Here is a 20,905-nt window from a genome sequence, read left to right on the forward strand (position 1 = left end):
AGAGGCACTGATTCAGTACAGCAGCAGAGATAAATAAGTGGACATGAAGTGCCATTGCAGTGATGTCTAATTGGAATTTAAGTCTTATGGCTTCAGGGAAGAAGCTGTTCCTCAGTCTGGTTGTTTTACTCTTAATGCTCTGCAACCTCCTACCTGAGGGGAGCGGGACAAAAAGTGTGTGTGCTGGATGGGTGGGGTCCTTCATGATGCCAGTGGCCCTTTTCCTGCATCTGGACGTGTAAATGTCCATGGTGGTGGGAAGGCTGACTCCAACAGTCCTCGGTGCAGCCTTCACCACCCTCTGCAGAGCTTTCCTTTCTGCCACAGAGCAGCTTCCGTGCCACACGGTGATGCTGGAGCACAGAACACTCTCCACACATCTGTAAAATAAGGTGAGGACTGAGCTCCCGAGTCCAGCACACCGCAACCATCTGAGGAAGTAGAGGCGCTGATGTGCCTTCCTGATCAGGCTGGAAGTGTTATTACTCCAGGCAAGGTTGTTACTTAGGTGTACACCCAAGTACCTATAGCTGGAGACAACTTCCACTGCAGATCCTCTGATGTGTAGGGGGAGGGGAGGGATGGTGTTGCCCCTTCTGAAATCCACAATCATCTCCTTTGTATTCTTCACATGCAGAGATTGCTCTCACTGCACCAACTCTCCAGGTATTCCACCTCCTGCCTAAAGCCAGACTCATCACTATTTGTGAAGCAACCAACCACTGCCGTATCATCTGCAAACTTTACAATATGACAGCCTGAATGGATGGCTGAGCAGTCATATGTGCGCAGTGTAAACAGGAGGGGGCTCAGCACACAGCCCTGAGGGGAGCTGGTGCTGAGGATGATGGTGGAGGAGGGGATGTTGTGGATCCTCACAGACTGCGGCCTGTTAGTCAGGAAGTCCAGGATCCAATTGCAGAGAGAGTTGCTCAGTCCAAGCATATGGAGTTTGTAAGCCAGGGTCTGGGGAATCATGGTGTTAAAGGCAGATGTGAAATCCACAAAGAGCATACGGACGTAAGAATCCTTACTCTCCAGGTGGGTGAGGGCAGTGTGGACCACAGAGGAGATGGCATCCTCTGTGGATCGTTTTTTTCCGGTATGCGTACTGATGTGAATCCCCAGTGACGTCAATGTTGGCTTTGATGTGGGTCATAACCCATAACATGTCTTTTAAAGCACTTTGTGGCTATCAGGGTGAGGGCTACTGGCCGATAGTCATTCAGTTTTGTCACTGTGGAGCTCTTAGGGACTGGGATGATGGTGGCGGTCTTCAGGCAGGTGGGGAAAACTGCCTGGATTAAAGAGGAGTTGAAGATGTCTGTCAGCACCTCAGAGAGTCGGTCTGCACAGCACTTCAGCACATGCCCGGGAATGTTATCTGGGCCAGCAGCTTTGCGGGGATTCATCTTCTTCAGGATCCTCCTCACCTCAGTTTGGATCACACTGAGGGGCTGTTCTCCAGGTGCTGGAGTGAGTCTGGTGCTGGGGGTATGTTTGGGTTTTCTCAAGCATCAGGCAGTGAGGGGTACATAATCTGAGGGGTACACAATTAGTACATGATCACAGTTGTTAGCTTTCAAAGTTATATTGCAGTGTCCCACTACTGTCTTGCATAGCTATGGACACACAAGAGGTGTGGCCATACAGAGCGGCCACCCGCACAGGTTCTTGGGGAGCGCTACACTCGCGATAGAAGAGACTTAAATCTTGCAAATAGTTGGTGTTGTTAGTCTAAAGTGTGTTGGTTGTTGTAATCGTGTGAGGCTGTCAGGAAGATAGAGGGTCTTTGTGTGACAATGTGTCATGCTGGTGTCCTGCCTGCTTCCCAGCTGTATCGGCTAACACTGAGCGGTGGTTCTCCCCTGCTGCTGTGTTCAATAAAAGAGCATTCACGTAAAGCATTATGCTTCCTGCATCATCTTCCTTGTCGATGCCACAATATGCTTGTGTCATATCAAAGATAATGTGCAACGGGTGCCTTTTCATCTATTAAGGGGTTGAGGCAAATACATGTCAGTAAAAGAAAGTGGAGACATGTTTATTGAGACACATCGTATGTCCTACAAAAAAAACAAAAAAAGGTTCTTCTGACTGGTGTTCTAATACCTTTAGAAGGCAGCAGGGAGTAATGTTTGTTTATTTGAGCTTGAGCTGTTTCAGTCATCAGTTGGGAGCTAGTATTGACAGTGCCCCCACTCTGTGAGCTTCCATGGTCTACCTATTCATGGCTGGGCTGTTGTTGCTCCTAGAAGCTCCCCTTTCACAATAATAGCACTTTTAACTAGAACAGTCCTAACAGGGCAGAAACTTCACAAACTGACTTGACTTTATACACCTCTTAGCAATGGGTGTGGCTGAAACACCTGCACCCAGTAATTAGGAGGTGTGCCCACATACCTTTGACCATACGCTCACTGTCCATTTTATCAGCTCCACTTACTCTATAGCTGCACTTTGTAGTTCTACAGTTACAGAACTGTGGTCAGGACCCCAATGGACCCTCACAGGGCATGTAGTATTTAGGTGGTGGATCATTCTCAGCACTGCAGTAACACTGACATGGTGATGTTGTGTTGGTGTGTGTTGTGCTGGTCTGAGTGGATCAGAAACAGCAGTGCTGCTGGAGTTTTTAAAGACCTCAGTGTCGCTGCTGGACTAAGAACAGTCCACCAAACAAAAATATCCAGCCAACAGCGTCCTGTGACCACTGATGAAGGACTAGAGGATGACCAACACAAACTGTGCAGCAGCAGATGAGCTATCGCCTCTGATTTTACATCTACAAGGTGGACTGACAAGGTAGGAGTGTCTAATAGAGTGGACAGCGAGTGGACACAGTGTTTACAATCTCCAACGGCACTGCTGTGTCTGATCTACTCATACCAGCTCAACACACACTAACACAGTGTTACTGCAGTGCTGAGAATGATCCACCATCCAAATAGTACCTGCTCTGTGAGGGTCCATGGGGGTCCTGACCACTGAAGAACAGGGTAAAAGGGGCTAACAAAATATCAGAGAAACAGATGGACTACAGTCTGTTACTGTAGAAGTACAAAGTGCAGCTATGCATGGATAATGAGCATAGTAACAAGGAGGTGGTCATAATGTTATGCCTGAGCGGTGTATAATGGTTGGTGTAGTGTAGTGTAGTGTCTCGGGATTCAATCCCTGCTTGGGTAAGAACCCTACACTATACCAATAAGAGTCCTTGGGCAAGACTCCTAACACTGCCTTTGCCTACCTGTGTAAAATTATCAAATTGTTCATCACTCTGGATAAGCGAGTCTGCCAAATGCCATAAATGTGTAATGCAGCTCTTCCTCGACCTGTGAGTATTTGATTTCAGTATCTGTTATGGATTTGGAAGCATATGCATTTCTATTTTCTATAATTGGTGCATGAAGCTTTTTTTCAGAATGGTTATTGGACTCTGTTCTTGTTTATGAGCTTCATTTCCAGAAAAGCCACATTCGCAGATTTTCCTCTTACTCATTTGTTATGTCTGGGGTTTTCTTTGTCTCCAAGTGAGTGCTTTGATGTATGCCGACTGACTGACTGTGTGCAGGGGCTATGTGTGTAATTTACTCGAGCTTCCAGCAATATCTTTTAGCTGAGCTTTTCTCTGTTTTGTGAGACTTGCCTCGTGCAGTGTTAAATCAGAACACTCTAAGCATCTTCACTCTCACTTCTGGAAGAATGTGTTCCATCTAGAACCATCTCTTCACTGTTAACATGATTACAGTCTTTCGCAAGCGGGCATAATTTCTTCAGATGTTTCCTTTTTGGTGAAACTTCTAAACAACCAAATATTACATTTTCTTTCGGTGAGTCATAATGTTCAAAGTAGTCACAACAGGATCTGAGTACCTTAGCCTCTTCGACAGAGAGAATATATTTCTCCTTTTTTTGCCAGTTCACAGAAGGTTTCATCATTTCCAGTCTTTTCCTTTTATTTTCTGCACACAGAATAACATCAGCTTGGCACGCTGCTTGAATATGCACCATGCTTCGGGTAAATCGCTTGCTACCCAGCCCATGTGCGGCAAGAGAATTCGGTGTAACAAACAGGAGCTTGAGGCAGTAGGATGTAAGAGTGAGTCAGGTTTGTTGGGACATTACCAGAAATTACAATCCATAGCAGAGTCAAAGCACAGGCCGACAGTTTAACATAGGGCAAGCCATAAAAAAACAAAAAAAACAAAATAGTATCAGGCAGGCAGGGTCAAAACTGAGATAACTAAAAAAAGCCCTGGACAGAGGAATTGGGGTGTGAATTAGTAAAACTAGTAAACACAACAAACTTGCAGATATTCAACTGCAATTGTCTGCATACACAAATACACAGATAACTCTTAAGCCAACCAGAATAGTGCAACTCTTATTATGGTGGTCTTTGACATCTATGCCTACTTCTAGGCAGCCACAGTCTTTGCATTAGGTGAACTTAGGCAGCGGCCTAGGGCCCCATAAAAATCCGCCCAAGATACACTGATCAGGCCTAACATCATGACCACCTCCTTGTTTCTATGCTCATTGTCCATTTTATCAGCTCCACTTACTGTATAGGGTCACCTTGTAGTTCTACAGTTACAGACTGTAGTCCATCTGTTTCTCTGATACTTTGTTAGCCCCCTTTTACCCTGTTCTTCAGTGGTCAGGACCCCCATGGACCCTCACAGAGCAGGTACTGTTTGGGTGGTGCATCATTCACTGCAGTAACACTGAGGTGGTGGTGATGTGTTAGTGTTTTTGTTGTGCTGGTACAAGTGGATCAGACACAGCAGTGCTGCTGGAGTTTTTAAACACTGTGTCCACTCGCTGTCCACTCTATTAGATACTCCTACCTTGGCAGTCCACTTTGTAGATATAAAGTCAGAGACAATAGCTCATCTGCTGCTGCACAGTTTGTGTTGGTCATCCTCTAGTCCTTCATCAGTGGTCACACGATGCTATCCATAGTACCTGCTCTGTGTCATCCATGGGGGTCCTGACCACTGAAGAACAGGGTAAAAGGGGGCTAACAAAGTATCAGAGAAACAGATGGACTACAGTCTGTAACTGTAGAACTACAAGGTGACCCTATAGAGTAAGTGGAGCTGATAAAATGGACAATGAGCATAGAAACAAGGAGGTGGTCAGAATGTTATGACTGATCAGTAAACCTGTACATACACACACACACACACACACACACACATATATATATATATATATATATATATATATATATATATATATATATATATATGTATATATATATATATATATGTGTGTGTGTGTGTGTGTATGAACTGATAGAGCCTTGTTACAAGTTACAAGTCAATGTTACAATGTTACAATGTTACAAGTTAAAAGTCTCCAAAACTCAAAATAACACAATACTTAGGTGTACCCCTGGAATAGTTTAACTTTTTTCTTAAACCACCACCAAGTTCTGTCAAATAAATAAAGCAGATGCTGTAACAGTTATACATTCAGATTTTTCCAAATTCCCAAAAGGCAAAAACTATGTTTGTCGCTTCTGTAAAACCACACCATTACGTGACATTCACAGGCTTGCGTGTGTCTACATCATGGCCATGTATTTATTTTATTACCAAGAGTGTAACTACTGTAATTAATAAATCACAGTGTAGCTAGCAGTACTCTGCAGTAAATGTCTGTTACTCAGTATAAAAACAGGGGCCTTGCTCTATATATATATATAATTATTATATATTATATATAATAATTTCCCATATCTATTTGTCCTCCCACCAGCTGGTGCTTCCAGAGTATTCCATCCATGGTCTCTTCTGTATCATGTTCCTATGTGCCCAAGAGTGGCTGACCGTGGGCTTGAACATTCCCCTCCTTTTCTACAATACATGGAGGTAAGTATCTAAGCTAGCTTACTTTCTTTATGATACTACAGTTCTAAATGTCTTTGGAAACTCATCCTCGTGCTTTTAGAAAGTTTCCAAAATAATTATTTCAGGACTTTGCTGATGGCTGCGGAGCCCAATATGGCCAGCTACAGTGGAAGAACATGTACTCTTGTCTAAAGCTGTCGAGTGTGACAAACACAATCTTGATCCACAGCATCATTTTAACGACTTCAATGGTCTCCACAGGTTTTAGCCTATACTCCAAACCTGCTTTCTGCCTGTCATTATACACAGGGTTGGATAGTAACAGAAAAGACAGAATGGCGTTACATAATCAGGGTATAAAGAAGGGCACTATTCTTTTATATTTACAAGAAAAAGACAGTAAGACAGTAATCAGATTACAGGTATATTATAAATATGGAGTGATTACTTTTAAACTGTATACATGTAAATGTCAAAATTTGCCGTTTGGAATAATGTATGTTAAAGTTAATGTTTAGTGATACTTTGTTTTTATGGGTAGAACTAATATCTGTAACAATCACCTGTACATACATGGATCTACCATTTACCTTGGTTTCCTCTGTGAAACTGATTCGAATGTAAACTATTTATTCTGTTCCTACATAAATTCTACAATTTAACTGACTAACTATAAATCAAACTTTTGCTAATTTAACCAGATTGTATTGCTGAGCTAACATTAACTTGAAATACTCAAACATCAAAAACAAGCAAAGTCTTCTGAGCTGCAAAGTTGGTTTCATTTTCACAGAAATTATTTAATTCTTCAGTAGTTTTCAAATGATGGGTGCAAAATACACTATATTGCCAAAAGTATTCACTCACCCATCCAAATCATTGAATTCAAGTGTTCCAGTCACTTCCATGGCCACAAGTGTATAAAACCAAGTACCTAGGCCTGCAGACTGCTTCTACAAACATTAGTGAAAGAATGGGTCGCTCTCAGGAGCTCAGTGAATTCCAGCGTGGTACCGTGATCAGACACAACCTGTGCAACAAGTCCAGTCGTGAAATTTAGAATAGATAGAACATCCTTTGGGATGAATTAGCAGAGACTGTGAGCCAGGCCTTCTCGTCCAACATCAGTGTCTGACCTCACAAATGCGCTTCTGGAAGAACGGTCAGAAATTCCCATAAACACACTCCTAAACCTTGTGGAACGCCTATGGATTAAGAATGGGAAGTCTCTCAATTTCATATGTGTGTGAAGGCAGACGGGTGAATACTTTTGGCAATGTGGTATATTTTTAGACCAACTCTTGTTCTACATACACGTACAAAAAAATCCTTAAAAAAGAAAACATGAAAGACAAGCCACATAATGAAGCTCACACATTTGCAGAGAGCTGCTCCAACACTATCATTTTTTGGATATAATTATGAACATGAGCAACAGTGCTTGAAATGGTAACTGCTGCTTTGTAAGCACCCTCTGTTTGCATTACTACTGGAATAATGTTACTTCCTACCACCACTGTGGGGTTTGCTATGTTAGGTTAGCATCAAACTGGGTTAAATACTACACAGCTCAGGTCTACAATTACAGACTGTAGTCCATCAGTTTCTCTGCATACTTTGTTAGCCCCTTTTTATCCTCTGGTGGTTATGTGGCAGTGGTGTGTTAGTGTGTGTTGCTCTGGTCTGAGTGGATCAGACACAGCAGTGCTGCTGGAGTTTTTAAAGACCTCAGTGTCACCGCTGGACTGAGAATAGTCCACCAACCAAAAATATCCAGCCAACAGCGTCCTGTGGACAGTATCCTGAGACCACTGATGAAAGACTAGAGGATGACCAACACAAACTGTGCAGCAGCAGATGAGCTATCGCCTCTGACTTTACATCTACAAGGTGGACTGACAAGGTAGGAGTATCTAATAGAGTGGACAGTGAGTGGACACAGTGTTTAAAAACTCCAGCAAATCTGCTGTGTCTGATCCACTCGTACCAGCGCAACACACACCACCACTACATCTGTCTTGCTGCAGTGCTGAGAACGATCCACCACCCAAAGAGTACCTGCTCTGTGAAGGTCCATTGGGGTCCTGACCACTGAAGAACGGGGTGAAAGGGGTCTAACAGCGTATCAGAGAAACAGATGGACTACAGTCTGTAACTGTAGAACTACAAAGTGCAGCTATACAGTAAGTGGAGCTGATAAAATGGACAATGTTGAAACAAGAACAAGCTCATAATGTTATGCCTGATCTCTGTATGGGCTCAATGTTGCTTACAAAAGTTTGTTCCTCATCTACTAAAACATGCATGAAAGTTTGTTCACATGGCAGAAACTAACAGCTATGATAGAGACAAACTAGATTCAGCCTAGATTTGCAGTTTCTAAACCCTCTATTATAATTACAGCCAGGCCAAGACTGAAGCCTACCAAATTACATATTAAGAAAAACAGTTCATTAGTAAAGGAAATTTGATGCTTTCAGCACAGAAAGTGATCTTACATGATTTAACTGTTCATAACAAAATGAATTCATCTCCAAAACCCACGTGTACAGTTTAGAACATTCTGAAGAACCATTTCCAGCTCTTGTTTTCCACGTCTGGCTTCCTCAGCCCTTATTATACTTTTTAGAGCAAATAATCCACACGTTTCTCATTTCGCTTGACTTTTTCATTCGCCCCACATGGATAATGACAGTGTGCAGATATTTGTCAGAACTAATGCTTCACCGAACAGTGGCAACCACGGAGAAAAGGCAACACCTTTAGAGCCATTACAGGAATGAGCTGCAGCAATTTACTGCTCGCACAACAAATCTTTCTCCAGTGGCGCTGAGCAAATGTGAAGCAACGCAGCCAATTACTACAGACGGCCTCGTCATATGAGGGTACGCTTCTGCCTCTCAGTGCCAGTGTTGTTCCAGGGAAAGAAAAACGAGGTGAACTAGATTCACTGGCAAGGACTGGGGGCAAAGCATCTCTGCGGACTGGATCTAGTTCTTCAGCCACGACCAGACATTTTGTGCATGATAATATGTTTATATCCCCAGGTCGGGTCCTGAAAGCATCGTGAGCATGACTCGCTGCAGACTTACTAAGCTTTGTTTGTGCTCTCGTTTTGGCCTCATCATCATCGGTAATGCGCTCAGTTTATTATTGTTTTTATAAGTTTATTATTGTTCCGCTTAGCCAGTAGAAGTTATGGCGGCCCGTCCATCATGTTAATTGCCGCCTGTGCCAGATGCTGCACGGCTTCAGAGACTAGCTTGCTGAGCGCTACTCGGAGAGAGAGAGGGAGATGTAGCATGAAATTCATCCATCCTCCTCTTCCACCTCCCTACTGAGCACAGCTGCTGTACCCATGTCCTTACAGCTCTCTCTCTCTCTCTCTCTCTCTCTCTCTCTCTCTCTCTCTCTCTCTCTCTCTCTGTACTGGCACCTCCTCTTTTCTGTTTTTCATACCTGAACTGCTTTAGTAGCCCCAGCAAGACGACAGACATTAATCCTTTCAGGGCACTCAGTGGTTGTAGTCTTTTAACCCTTTATCATCGTTTTGCTTTCCTATTTCAACGTCATTATTAATGAGGCTCTAAAAAAAACCAAAGGACAGCCGACAATAAACACAAACAGCTTGTGTGAAATAGGCACACTAGAATTATTAGGCCGGGACTTTTCAACCAGGTCTAGTTACGTCAAAGTTTTTGCTCACAATGGTTCAGACAAACATACGTACTAATATAAATGGTTAACTATTAATGGTTAGCAACTGATAAAATAGCATGGCACATCAAAATATATTTCGATATGCTGTTTTATTTCGAATATCACAGCATTGGAACACAGCCACGTATCTCCAAAATGGTCACTTTACAAGAGAAGGAAAACACTTACCCTACTTTTAATGTAAGTCAGGGACCAGATGTCTTTCCAAGTAATTCTGGGTCATATCTTTTGGTCCATTTATCGTGAAATGTACACACTATATATGTACAGGACAACAGGCATTTTCAAATTATGTCAAAAACTGAAAAATGACAAAAATGGAGATATGCGATTTTGTCCTGACAGCAGTGAGATGCTTTTATATTATAATGAGCATACCTATAATAAATAAATGTATACAAAGTAAATAATAGATGTATACCTAATCTTTGCTAAAAAAAATGCAGAACATCTTTTTAAAGAAAAGAAATTGAAGAAAAACTTCAGAGAAGAAAGAATCCTTTCTTTTCATAAGGTTGAATAAACTAAATGAATAAAAATTAAGGCTTAATTAAAATAAACAATAATAAAGGCCATAATTAATAGCCTGCAGTCAGGGAACAGACGAGCACACTGCTGGAGCTTTGGGTTTGTTTTCAGGGCTGGATTTTATTGGTAGACATCATTTTTTTTCTTTGGTATAGATTTTATTTTCAGGTGCTTGTTCCAGTCCACTAAAATGCTTCGCTGGGTCCACATCCGGACCACCATCCACCATCCGTTTGTTTTTTTGTTTTGCTGGGTTCTGTTCTTAATGAATTTTTGTTTTGTTTTTTTTTTGTTTTTTTTTTGGCCGAAATGTTTGGCGGCTAAAATGAAGGTGAATCCCTGGTAATTATGTGGTTACACAATTAGTCATAATAATACATAATAGTCACATAAAAGTCATAATACATAATGAATTATATTTACATTTGATTTACATTAGTTCAACAGGTTCCCGTCTCCACTTTTGATTTTTTTTTTTTCGTTTATTTCCAACAAAACACAAAAACGGAAAAAGTGTAAAGGATTTTTTTTCTTGCAAAACAAGAGTTTGCTCTTGCTTTAAGCTTGCTGACCTGCACTGTAAACAGGGTCTCATCAGATCTACTTAAATAAATGACTTCATGTGGTAACCAGTAAATTAACTAGTTTTTACATGAATAAATACTTTGAATTAACGATTCTTTCCATCAAAGTATTTTTTTTAGTTTAATTGCTTAAATTTTTTTAATTGCTTGTCACCACATGAAGTCATTTTTTTAAAGTAGACCTGATGAGACTCACCGCGACCCTATCTGGATAAAGCGGTTAACCACGACAATGATGATGATGACTCTTTTTACAGTGTGTTGCAATAATTTTCTAGATAGTTACAAGGGTGTTACTAGATGGTTGCTATGGAACCCCAGGTAGTTGCTAAGGTTTTGCTAGGTAGTTACTGTGATATCAAAGTAGTTGCTAAAGTGTTGATTGTGTAAAGTGTTGGTTCATGCCTTCATTATGTCCCGCAGTGACTACTGTAACTCCCTCTTTCTTGGTCTCCCTGTAAAGTCTATTCAAAAGCTACAGTACATTCAGAGCTCTGCAGCTCGAGCTCTCACCCATACTCAGCATTCGGCTCACATCACCCCCATTCTCTCTCAGCTACACTGGCTGTGGTCCTGTCCCATATAAAGTTTAAAATTTTACTACTCACTTTCAAAGCCCTGCATACGCACCCCCCCCCCCCCCACCTCAGAGAACTGCTGACCTTTTACACTCCCTCTCACTCTCAGGTCTTCTTCTAATAACTTACTTGTTGTCCCAGCACCAGAGTTTCCACTTTGGGAAGGAGGTCCTTCAGTGCCATGCCCCCCAAACTCTGGAACTCTCTTCCTCAATCAAGACTGCTATACTTTCTCCTGCTTCAAATCTGACTGAAAGACTTTTCTGTTTAATGAGCATTTTTCTTCCTCCTCCACTGTTTAGTTGTTTTTTTGTTGTTGTTGTTGTTTGCCCATGCTATGTGAAGTGACCTTGGGTTAGCAAAAGGCGCTATATAAATGTAACTTATCATTATTATTATTATTATTATTATTATTATTATTATTATTATTATTATTATTATTATAAGCATTCAATCCCTCAGAGGGCATTCCATTAAAAATGTGTATGTTTCTGTGATGTTGTCATCACATGGGCTTAGGAATACTTTGACAAACCACTTTCATTGAATACCATTCATCCCTGCATCTACTATGCACAGTGGAATTCAACAACATCCAGAAACACTGCCGTTGCGTGTATCGAAATTGGAAAGAGCACATATTTACAATAAAAACAAAATTAATACAGTAAATAATCAAATATTTAATCCGAGGGCAAACCGAATTCACTGGGACTGCTTTCTGCTTTTATTAGCTTTTCACTATCCCAACTTTTTTTAAGGAATTAAGCCGAAAGGGCACTTGCTGGGTTCTGTGAATAAACATTTATTCAAAACACTCACTGAGAGAGAATGACAAAGCTGACGTTGGCTTTTTGAAAAAAAAAACATCAAAAATTCTTTACTAAATAAAGGATGCTGTAACTAAAACTAAGGTTAAAAAATCTCTCAATATTCTATAAGGCTTATTATCCAGTGATGACCATGAGCCGAGACCTTTGAGTGGTAATGAAACTGCCGTGGACCCAGTATTACCCACAGGACCTAGGGCAGAGAGAGGTGGTGTAATGTGGCACACTACCCGCCTTTTGTCTTTCCCCCTCTTCGGCAGGTACTTCCACAGCCCAACGGACACTAAGGAGCTTCTCTACGACCCTGCGTCCGTCATGAACGGGGACACGCTCAAGTTCTGCCAGAAAGAGGCCTGGTGCAAGATGTCCTTTTTCGTGCTCTCCTTCTTCTATTATCTCTACTGGTGGGTGTCTACCATTAAATCTTATTGTCTCAAGTGAAATGATGTGTCTACTAATTGCATACATGCTGCTCATTAAATGGTACGTATGTCTTTTCAGAGAATTATGCTCTTTTAGGATGTGTATTGGCTACCAACAGCCTATAGCATAGCAGAGATGTGTTCTAAAACAAGCATTTGAATTGGCAAGGACACGATGGACTTGCTTGGTGCCTGGAACCTGCCTCTGGGTAGAATTCCTGCTTTTTTTCTTTCCTTCCTTCCATACTACAGCTTCACATGATATTGCTGTAACACAAATAAATGCTCTTCCAAGGCTTAACTAAGCATATGGGCCTAGAAACCTTTGGTCCTTGACATTATGGAGTAGGTCAATCATGTACCTTTAAACAAACTATGAGCTATAGCACAACATAAAATAATAAATAGTGCAATAAAGCAATAAATAAAGCCTTGTTGGAGCAGGTTGAGTTTTATCTGGGGAGGTACTGACCTTTAATGCTTTAATACATTGTGAATCAGTAATGTTTGTAGGTTCATACGTGATACTTCTGGAGTGAAGGATCGTGCTAAATGTGGCCTACAAGCCTAATGATGACATTTTATCAGCTCCACTTACTGTATAGCTGCACTTTGTAGTTCTACAGTTACAGACTGTAGTCCATCTGTTTCTCTGATACTTTGTTAGCCCCCTTTTACCCTGTTGTTCAGTGGTCAGGACCCCCATGGACCCTCACAGAGCAGGTACTGTTTGGGTGGTGGATCATTCACTGCAGTAACATTGACATGGTGGTGATGTGTTAGTGTGTGTTGTGCTAGTCTGAGTGGATCAGACACAGCAGTGCTGCTGGAGTTTTTAAACACCTCAGTGTCACTGCTGGACTGAGAATAGTCCACCAACCAAAAATATTCAGACAACAGCGTCCTGTGGGCACTGATGAAGCACTAAAGGATGACCAGCACAAACTGTGCAGCTGTAGTCTCTCACTTTGAATCTACACGGTGGTCTGACAATGTAGGTGTGTTTAATAGATTGGACAGTGAGTGGACAGTGTTTAAAAACTCCAGCAGCGCTGCTGTGTCTGATCCACTCATACCAGCACAGCACACACTAACACAGCACCACCACCACATCAGCGTTACTGCAGTGCTGAGAATGATCCACCACCCAAACAGTACCTGCTCTGTGAGGGTTCATGGGGGTCCTGACCACTGAAGAACAGGGTAAAAGGGGGCTAACAAAGTATCAGAAAAACAGATGGACTACAGTCTGTAACTGTAGAACTACAAAGTTCACCTATACAGAACGTGGCGCTGATAAAAATGGACAATGAGCGTAGAAAACAATGTCAACATGTTACGCAGGTTTGGTGTGTGTATATATATATATATACAAAACACATGAATATGAATTCAAGTCCCACATTAGTCACATATTATCATTACTCTGAATAAACAAATAATCAACAAATAACAGTAATAACAGATTTGAATTCCGTTCTGAATGAATTGGAAAGATCACGTCTGGCCCTGTGAGTCACACCTTGTGACAACCAACCCTGCATTTCCCTACTTCATCCCATATGATGTCTCCTGGATGGTCAATCCTGGTCCTGGAGATCTACCACCTTGGAGGGATTCAGATTCAACACATCTGCTTCTAATATCCAGATACGCTTGAAAGTCTTTATTAGATAGATCAGGTGTGTTGGATTTTGAGTTGGAGCTTAACTCTGCAGGGTGGTTGATGTCCAGGACCAGGAATGGCCACCGCTCAGCCCCTGAAATATCTAACAAATTACATTACCTCCTCTGGTAAACTAATCCAGCTCAAATAGAGCTCAGGAAGGACCCATAGCCACTTACTGACAGTGCACTAGCCATACTTTACAGTTTTAAGTGAGGTTTTCAATATTTGTTTCTTGTGTATAATACCATACAGCCTTTAATGAAGTGATCTCCCTCCCCCTTCGCCTCTATAGCGTCTACCGGACTGCACCCTCGGTTTAGGACTCTGGTGGTGATGGTAGTGAGTCAGTCTCTTTCTCCATGGTTATGACACCTCTTAGAAACAAATGCCCTGTTAACCTACCCACCCTCACCACTCCTTCACAAACCTCTCAGCCCTGGTGTGATTTCCACCAGCTCAACTTTACAAAAAGCACCTCAGTGATTTGCTGTAATGGAAATTTAGCCACTAAAAAAACACAGAACAAAACTGGATGCCACTGAATGCCGATTCTGAATGTGTTCTGAAACTAAACAGACTGTTCTTGTGATTTGAGGAATGCTGCCTATGTACCATCTTCCTGCACAGCCTCTGAACCTCTAGCCTATGCTTCCTTGTAGCATGATCCTCTATGCCCACTTATGTACAACCAAGGTTTCACAGGAAAGAATATCTGCCATTTCTACAGTAATGTACCACATTCAGGCCAATATAATACTATAATTTTTTTTACAGTTTTCTACAGTATCCCATGTTGAATTTTGGGAAAATATTTACCATACAGGCAGATAATACTAATGTATATGGTAACACTTTCTATGAATGTCATGTTTTTAAGCATCTATAAAGACATTTATAACATGTTATAATGCATTATAAACATGGTTATAAATATTTATAAAGCTGAATTACACCAAATTACACTTTATAGCCATGTTTATTATACATTATGAATTGTTAATATAATGCATTATAAGTAGTGTTAATAACATGTTATAATGTCAGTGCCAAAGAAGTCAGTACCAGCTTGAAGAGTGTAAAAACAAATACAAAGTTTATTTGCGCCCTGAAGGCCTGGAGAGAGAGAGAGAGAGAGAAAGGTGAGATAGTCAAGTGCTGTGATTGTAATTTTTTCCCTCACTGGTTCTAACGTCAAGCGCTAGAACCCTTTACTCTGTAACCCTAAACTACACTACAGTACAGTAATGCTGATTTCTGCTAGCGTTCTATTGGATATGCAGTGTTAAGTTAGTGCCAGGCTAACGGTGGTGAACATTAACAGTGGTGTACACTGACTTTCCCACATTGGGTGAAACACTGATGGCAGCACTAGTTTAAACTCTGACGTTTGAAGCCTGTAATGAGCTTAATTGTGGATGCTTTAGTGTTTCAGTAAATCCTTCAGTAAATACTTCAACTTGAACCCTCACTCTTAACACTGGAGGAGGCTTTGGTACAGTGCGCTTCACTTTACTTAGAGCAGACAAATACAGCTTATGAGCTCTTATAATTTATGAACAGTACTTGTAATGCATTATGTTAACTTATAATGCATAATAAGCATGGTTATAATGTATAATGCATTTTTATAAATATTTACAGTCATGTTTATGATGCATTTATCAAAGCATTATAATATGATATGAATATGTTCATAGATGCTTACAAATGTGACATTCATAGAAAGTGTTACCCACTTAGTTTAGGATGGTTTATTCTGTGCTTCTTCAGTTTATCATCTGCTCTGGCCCTGTCTTGGTTAAAATTAGAGTCGACTCCATCTACTCCAATGGCAGGAGTTGATTTCAGAAAACTCAGTCATACATCACTAGCTAGTCAATCACTGTTGCTCCTGCATGAGTTTTAGATCAGAGGTATCCATAGCAACAGGAAAACAATGAGAGATTTCTGTGATGTAAACAAAAAAAAACCTTCACTAAACAGATGTCCAACAGACAAAAACTAAAGGAGAAAAATAGGTAAACATTATGACCAGGTCAGTAAACTAAAACTGACCTAAAACAAGGATGTTATGGCTGATCGGTGTATATAATATTCAGAAAGAAGGATCTGATCACAGTAATATATCAATACTGTTAACCTTGCAGAGTGAGTGCTGTGAATTTCCCTTATAGTAACTACTTGGCTCTGCTGCCAGTGAGTGTCAATAAATTTAGGGCCATTTTTCACAGTGTGCATAATGACTGTATGTGGCACCCGTGCAAAGAGTTGCTTGCTGATCGATTGCATATCAAATATCAGCGCTTCTCCCTATTATACTGTTACAGCCATGCCTCATTAGCCAAACAGCAATTCTGAAGTTAATGACACGAGAAATGAGGGTGCCACTCCAACAAAAGAGGCAAGCTTTGAATAAACCCTTCTGACAGGACTTTAGCTGGGCAAATGTCACACCAGTTCCTCTGCTATCTGCAAGCTTTTGGGGGGACAGCAAGGTCAAGAAAGACATCAGTACAGTCGAATAGTGAGCTCATGGTTCTAGTTCAGCAATCTCAAGTAAATACTATAGCTCAGCATTGCATTTGTATGAATATTTATGTATCGTCACTGGTCAGAATAAAATTGCATCCTTTTACCCAATTTTCTCCCCAGTTTAGTCATGTCCAGTTCCACTGCTTAGCTAGGTCTATCCCATGTTCTTTATCCCAAGACACTTCAAGGCAGCCATCTAACTGCTGTACATCATTGGACAGCTCAACACTCTTGGAGACGAGCACTGATTCTGTTACATCAGGTAACTGACAAGCAAGCAGTGGTGGACAAAGCAAACAAACCATATACATGAATTAAAGTAGAGACACCAAAGGTAGAAGTTCCTCCCTTTAGACCTCCACTTGAGTAAAAGTACTAAAGTATTTGCCTTCAAATGTACTTAAGTATAAAGTAAAAGTACTAAAAGAGTAATTATGGCTCTGATGTCCTGTTATCATTTTATAACAAGACTCGCTTCATGAACTCATTTTAGGTGAAAATCCTCCAGCGTCTCTCTTGGTAAACCAGTCTTTTAATAGAACGTCATTAATTAGTGACGCTGACGTCTATTAAAATGATCATAAGCACAAAACACTGAAGGTAAACAGTTTCCATCAGGGAGAACTGAGTGGCTCTGAAATCACTTTTTACAAACAAGCAAAGTTTCAGTTTCAGATTTATTTACAACTTAGTTCCAAGTTTAAGTTTAATAAAAACTGGCTTTAAACTCAGGATCACAAATGAGCTCCTTTACTATGTTGATCTGTAGGTCTCTGTTCATAAACATAAACCAGCCCAAACTAATTTACTATAAAATGAAATGATGTTTGTATAAATTCAGAAAAAAGCCGCGTCAGTCACGACTGCATATGTGGACATATTTCTATATTGTGCTCTATTTACACAAAGTTAGGTTAGTTCATCATTTATGTTGAACAGACTCTCCCAAAACTTTATGCTGCTGCGCTGACGTTGAACCGTGTGCTGCACTGGGTCGGTATGACCAACAGGTCAAAACAAGCTCTAAACAAAGTGACCGCTGTGCCCTGATTGGTGCTCTTGCTTTGCGCTTCTTTTGTTTTGACATGTTACGTTTTTATACACACAGAAACCAAAAGGAACGACAGATTTCTCAAAATGTAGTGGAGGAAAAAGTCAGATATTAGACTTTGAAATGTAGTGGAGTGAAAGAAAAAAGTCACTCAAAATGGAAAAACTTCAGTACAGATACACGAAAAAATACTTAAGTACAGAAACTAATTACATTTACTTTGTTACTCTCCACCACTGCAAGCAAGCAATGCACTAAATGAGCTGGGTGAGGGAGGGCCATGCTGTAGGCCAGGTGATGTCTAAAAACAATTAGCATAATATTTTCTAAAAATCATGAGTATCAATTGTATTCTCCCCACCCTCAAACAAATATAATGGTCCTCTGCAACTCTAACTTACTATAAATTATATTTTTAGTGCATATCGCTGCTGTCCGAAGAAAACCTGGTATATTCATTTTTGTTGTTTTTCAGTTTTTGACATAAATCAAAAATACATGTTGTCCTTTACATTGTGTGTAAATTTCATGAAGAATGGATAAAAAAAATGACCCAGAATAACTTGGGAATACGTCTGGTTCCACTGACTTCAATAAAACCATCTCCTATAAAGTTACCATTTTGAAGATACAAGGTTTCTTCCAACAGCAGTGCTATGCTTTTTTGGACATGAACTGTTTTAATGAAAATTAATAAAAACACATATTAAATGATGTGGTTTGACAAATTGTTGTTGCCATTACATTTGAAAATGGGCGTATAATTTTCAAAAAACATTAACATTTCTCAGTTTACACGATTTGTAATTTGTGATCATTGCATTCTATTTTTATTTACATTCAGCACAGCATCCCAGCTTTTTTGTAAATGGGGTTGTACATTGCCGGACCTCCTCTGATAAAAGTAGTCCAGCTCGAGTAAGCAATATATTTGTCGCTCCTAATCTATATTGTCATACACATGTTAAATGCAGAACTGTTACAGTGCCCAGAAATCTATCCTGTAGCACACACTATCAATATATAACAAGAAATGCTTATGCATTTTTTATTAGGGCATTCCCTTGTTACGTATGATGGCCTGAGGGTTTCCTTGTGGCAGAAGCAGAGAAACCTTCAGAGGACAGAAGTATGACATACGTTAGCATCACACAGCCTTGCCCTTTTACTCATTCAGTGGCCAATATGCAAGCTAGGACTCCACAATACATCATCTATTAATGATTACCACAATTCTGCCCTTTGCAATAATGATACTACAAAAGGTTGCAATGTGCAAAGGGGCACTCCAAGACCATGTAATGTAAACAGTCATAGCTCCAGATGAGTGTTTCTGTGGATGTGGCCAAAAATAATGCAGGCCAATCTTTAACCATGTCACAGTATTAATGCATTTCTTGCAAGAAGCATAGCAAGTACAGTATGTAGCACTGCAATCACAATACAAGTATTTTGCCACTTTTATGCAGCCATAATGCAAGCTTCTCCCTCAAAACTGATCCACTAGCTGGTAGGCTGGGCACTTTTATGGTAATGCTGGTAGCTTTGAAGCCCCTCATCTGGCCTTCTGGACTTCAACTTCCAGCCAGTGAGGAAGCAAAAGGAGGGTGGCACATTAAGGAGGGGCAATCTGGTGACAAAGTGGTGTTGGCATCCGACAGTACTGAGGAAGGAAAAGCTCTAATTAGGCGGTACCCTGGCAGGCTGAACAAACCCAGAGGCGTTCGCCTTCACAATTTTCAGTCCAGAGCTGCATGTATATTCATAATCTGTGACATTCTGTACTGAATAGGCTTCCACAATTTCAGAAAATGTTTCTTTCGCACGCACGCACACACACACACACACACACACACACACAAACTCACACATACATATGCTCACCGGCCACTTTATTAAGTACAGTTCAGTTGCTTGTTAACACAAATAGCTAATCAGCCAATCACATGGCCGCAACTCAATGCATTTAGGCATGTAGAGGTGGTCAAGAAAATTTCAGCTGCGATTTCAGCTGCGACATTCAGATGGAAGGGTCAGAATTTGACATGAACAACATGAAAGCATGGATCCATCCTGCGTTGTATCAACGGTTCAGGCTAGTGGTGGTGGTGTAATGGTGTGGGGGATATTTTCTTGGCACACTTTGGGCCCCTTAGTACCAATTGAGCATTGTTTAAATGCCACAGCCTACCTCAATATTGTTGCTGACCATGTCCATCCCTTTATAACCACAGTGTACCCATCTTCTGATGGCTACTTCCAGCAGGATAATGCTCCATGTCACAAAGCTCATATTATCTCAAACTGTTTTTTTTAACATGACTGAATGAGTTCACTGGAGATTCGTGTCATAGATGTGCAGCCAACAAATCTGCAGCAACTGCGTGATGCTGTCATGTCATTTCCAACACCTTGTTGAAAGTATGCCACGAAGAATTAAGGCAGTTCTGAAGGCAAAGGGGGTCCAACCTTTTACTAACAAATACCTGTACCTAATAAAGTGGCCGGTGAGTGTGTGTGTGTGTGTGTGTGTGTGTATATATATATATATATATATATATATATACCGTAGAAGGAAAGAACACACAGTACTTTTAATGTAAGTCAATGGAACCAGACTTTTTTCCAAGTCATTCTGGGTCATTTCTTTTGATCCATTCATTATTAAATTTACAGACAATATAAAGAGAAGCAGACATTTTCAAATTATACCAAAACTGAAAAATGCCCAAAAAAAATGTGGATATGAGGTTTTGTCTTGACAGCAGCGATATGCATATATTTACTTGGCCTTTCAAATTAAGTATGTGTAGTTTGGAACAAAATTAATGAGTTCTTTGTAGAACCAAAAAGGATCTTCTCTTGTCATAACCTTGACATCGTAACAATAGCTGAACCCTTTTTGGGGCTGTACAGAACCATATACAAGACATTCTCCATCAGGCTGAAGAACCATTTCACCGTGTAAAGAATGGTTTAATCGTGTAAATGGTTCTTTGAGTGTTCATAGATCCATAGAGAACAATTGTCTATTTTACAAAACCCTTGAGGAACCGTCGTTTTGCTAAGGTTTGCTATCGAGTCTGAGAGACTATGACTGGGTGTGTGAGAGTCAAGTTTGAATATTGGT

General features: G+C 40.6%; 1 protein-coding gene across 2 annotated transcripts in view; it reads left to right on the forward strand.

The window, feature by feature from the left end:
* cnih3 (cornichon family AMPA receptor auxiliary protein 3) overlaps positions 1–20,905 on the forward strand; it is a 103,414-nt gene that overhangs the window by 75,241 nt on the left and 7,268 nt on the right. The window contains exons 4-5 of one of the 2 annotated variants that reach the window (XM_017719915.2): positions 5,770–5,882; positions 12,362–12,505. In XM_017719915.2, the coding sequence (XP_017575404.1) occupies positions 5,770–5,882; positions 12,362–12,505 (257 nt within the window). Of the gene's footprint in view, positions 1–5,769; positions 5,883–12,358; positions 12,506–20,905 lie in introns of both variants that reach the window. The other variant, XM_017719912.2, reaches the window with a different exon arrangement.

This window comes from Pygocentrus nattereri, chromosome 4 (genome assembly GCF_015220715.1).
Source record: "Pygocentrus nattereri isolate fPygNat1 chromosome 4, fPygNat1.pri, whole genome shotgun sequence".
In the NCBI taxonomy this organism is placed as follows: domain Eukaryota; kingdom Metazoa; phylum Chordata; class Actinopteri; order Characiformes; family Serrasalmidae; genus Pygocentrus; species Pygocentrus nattereri.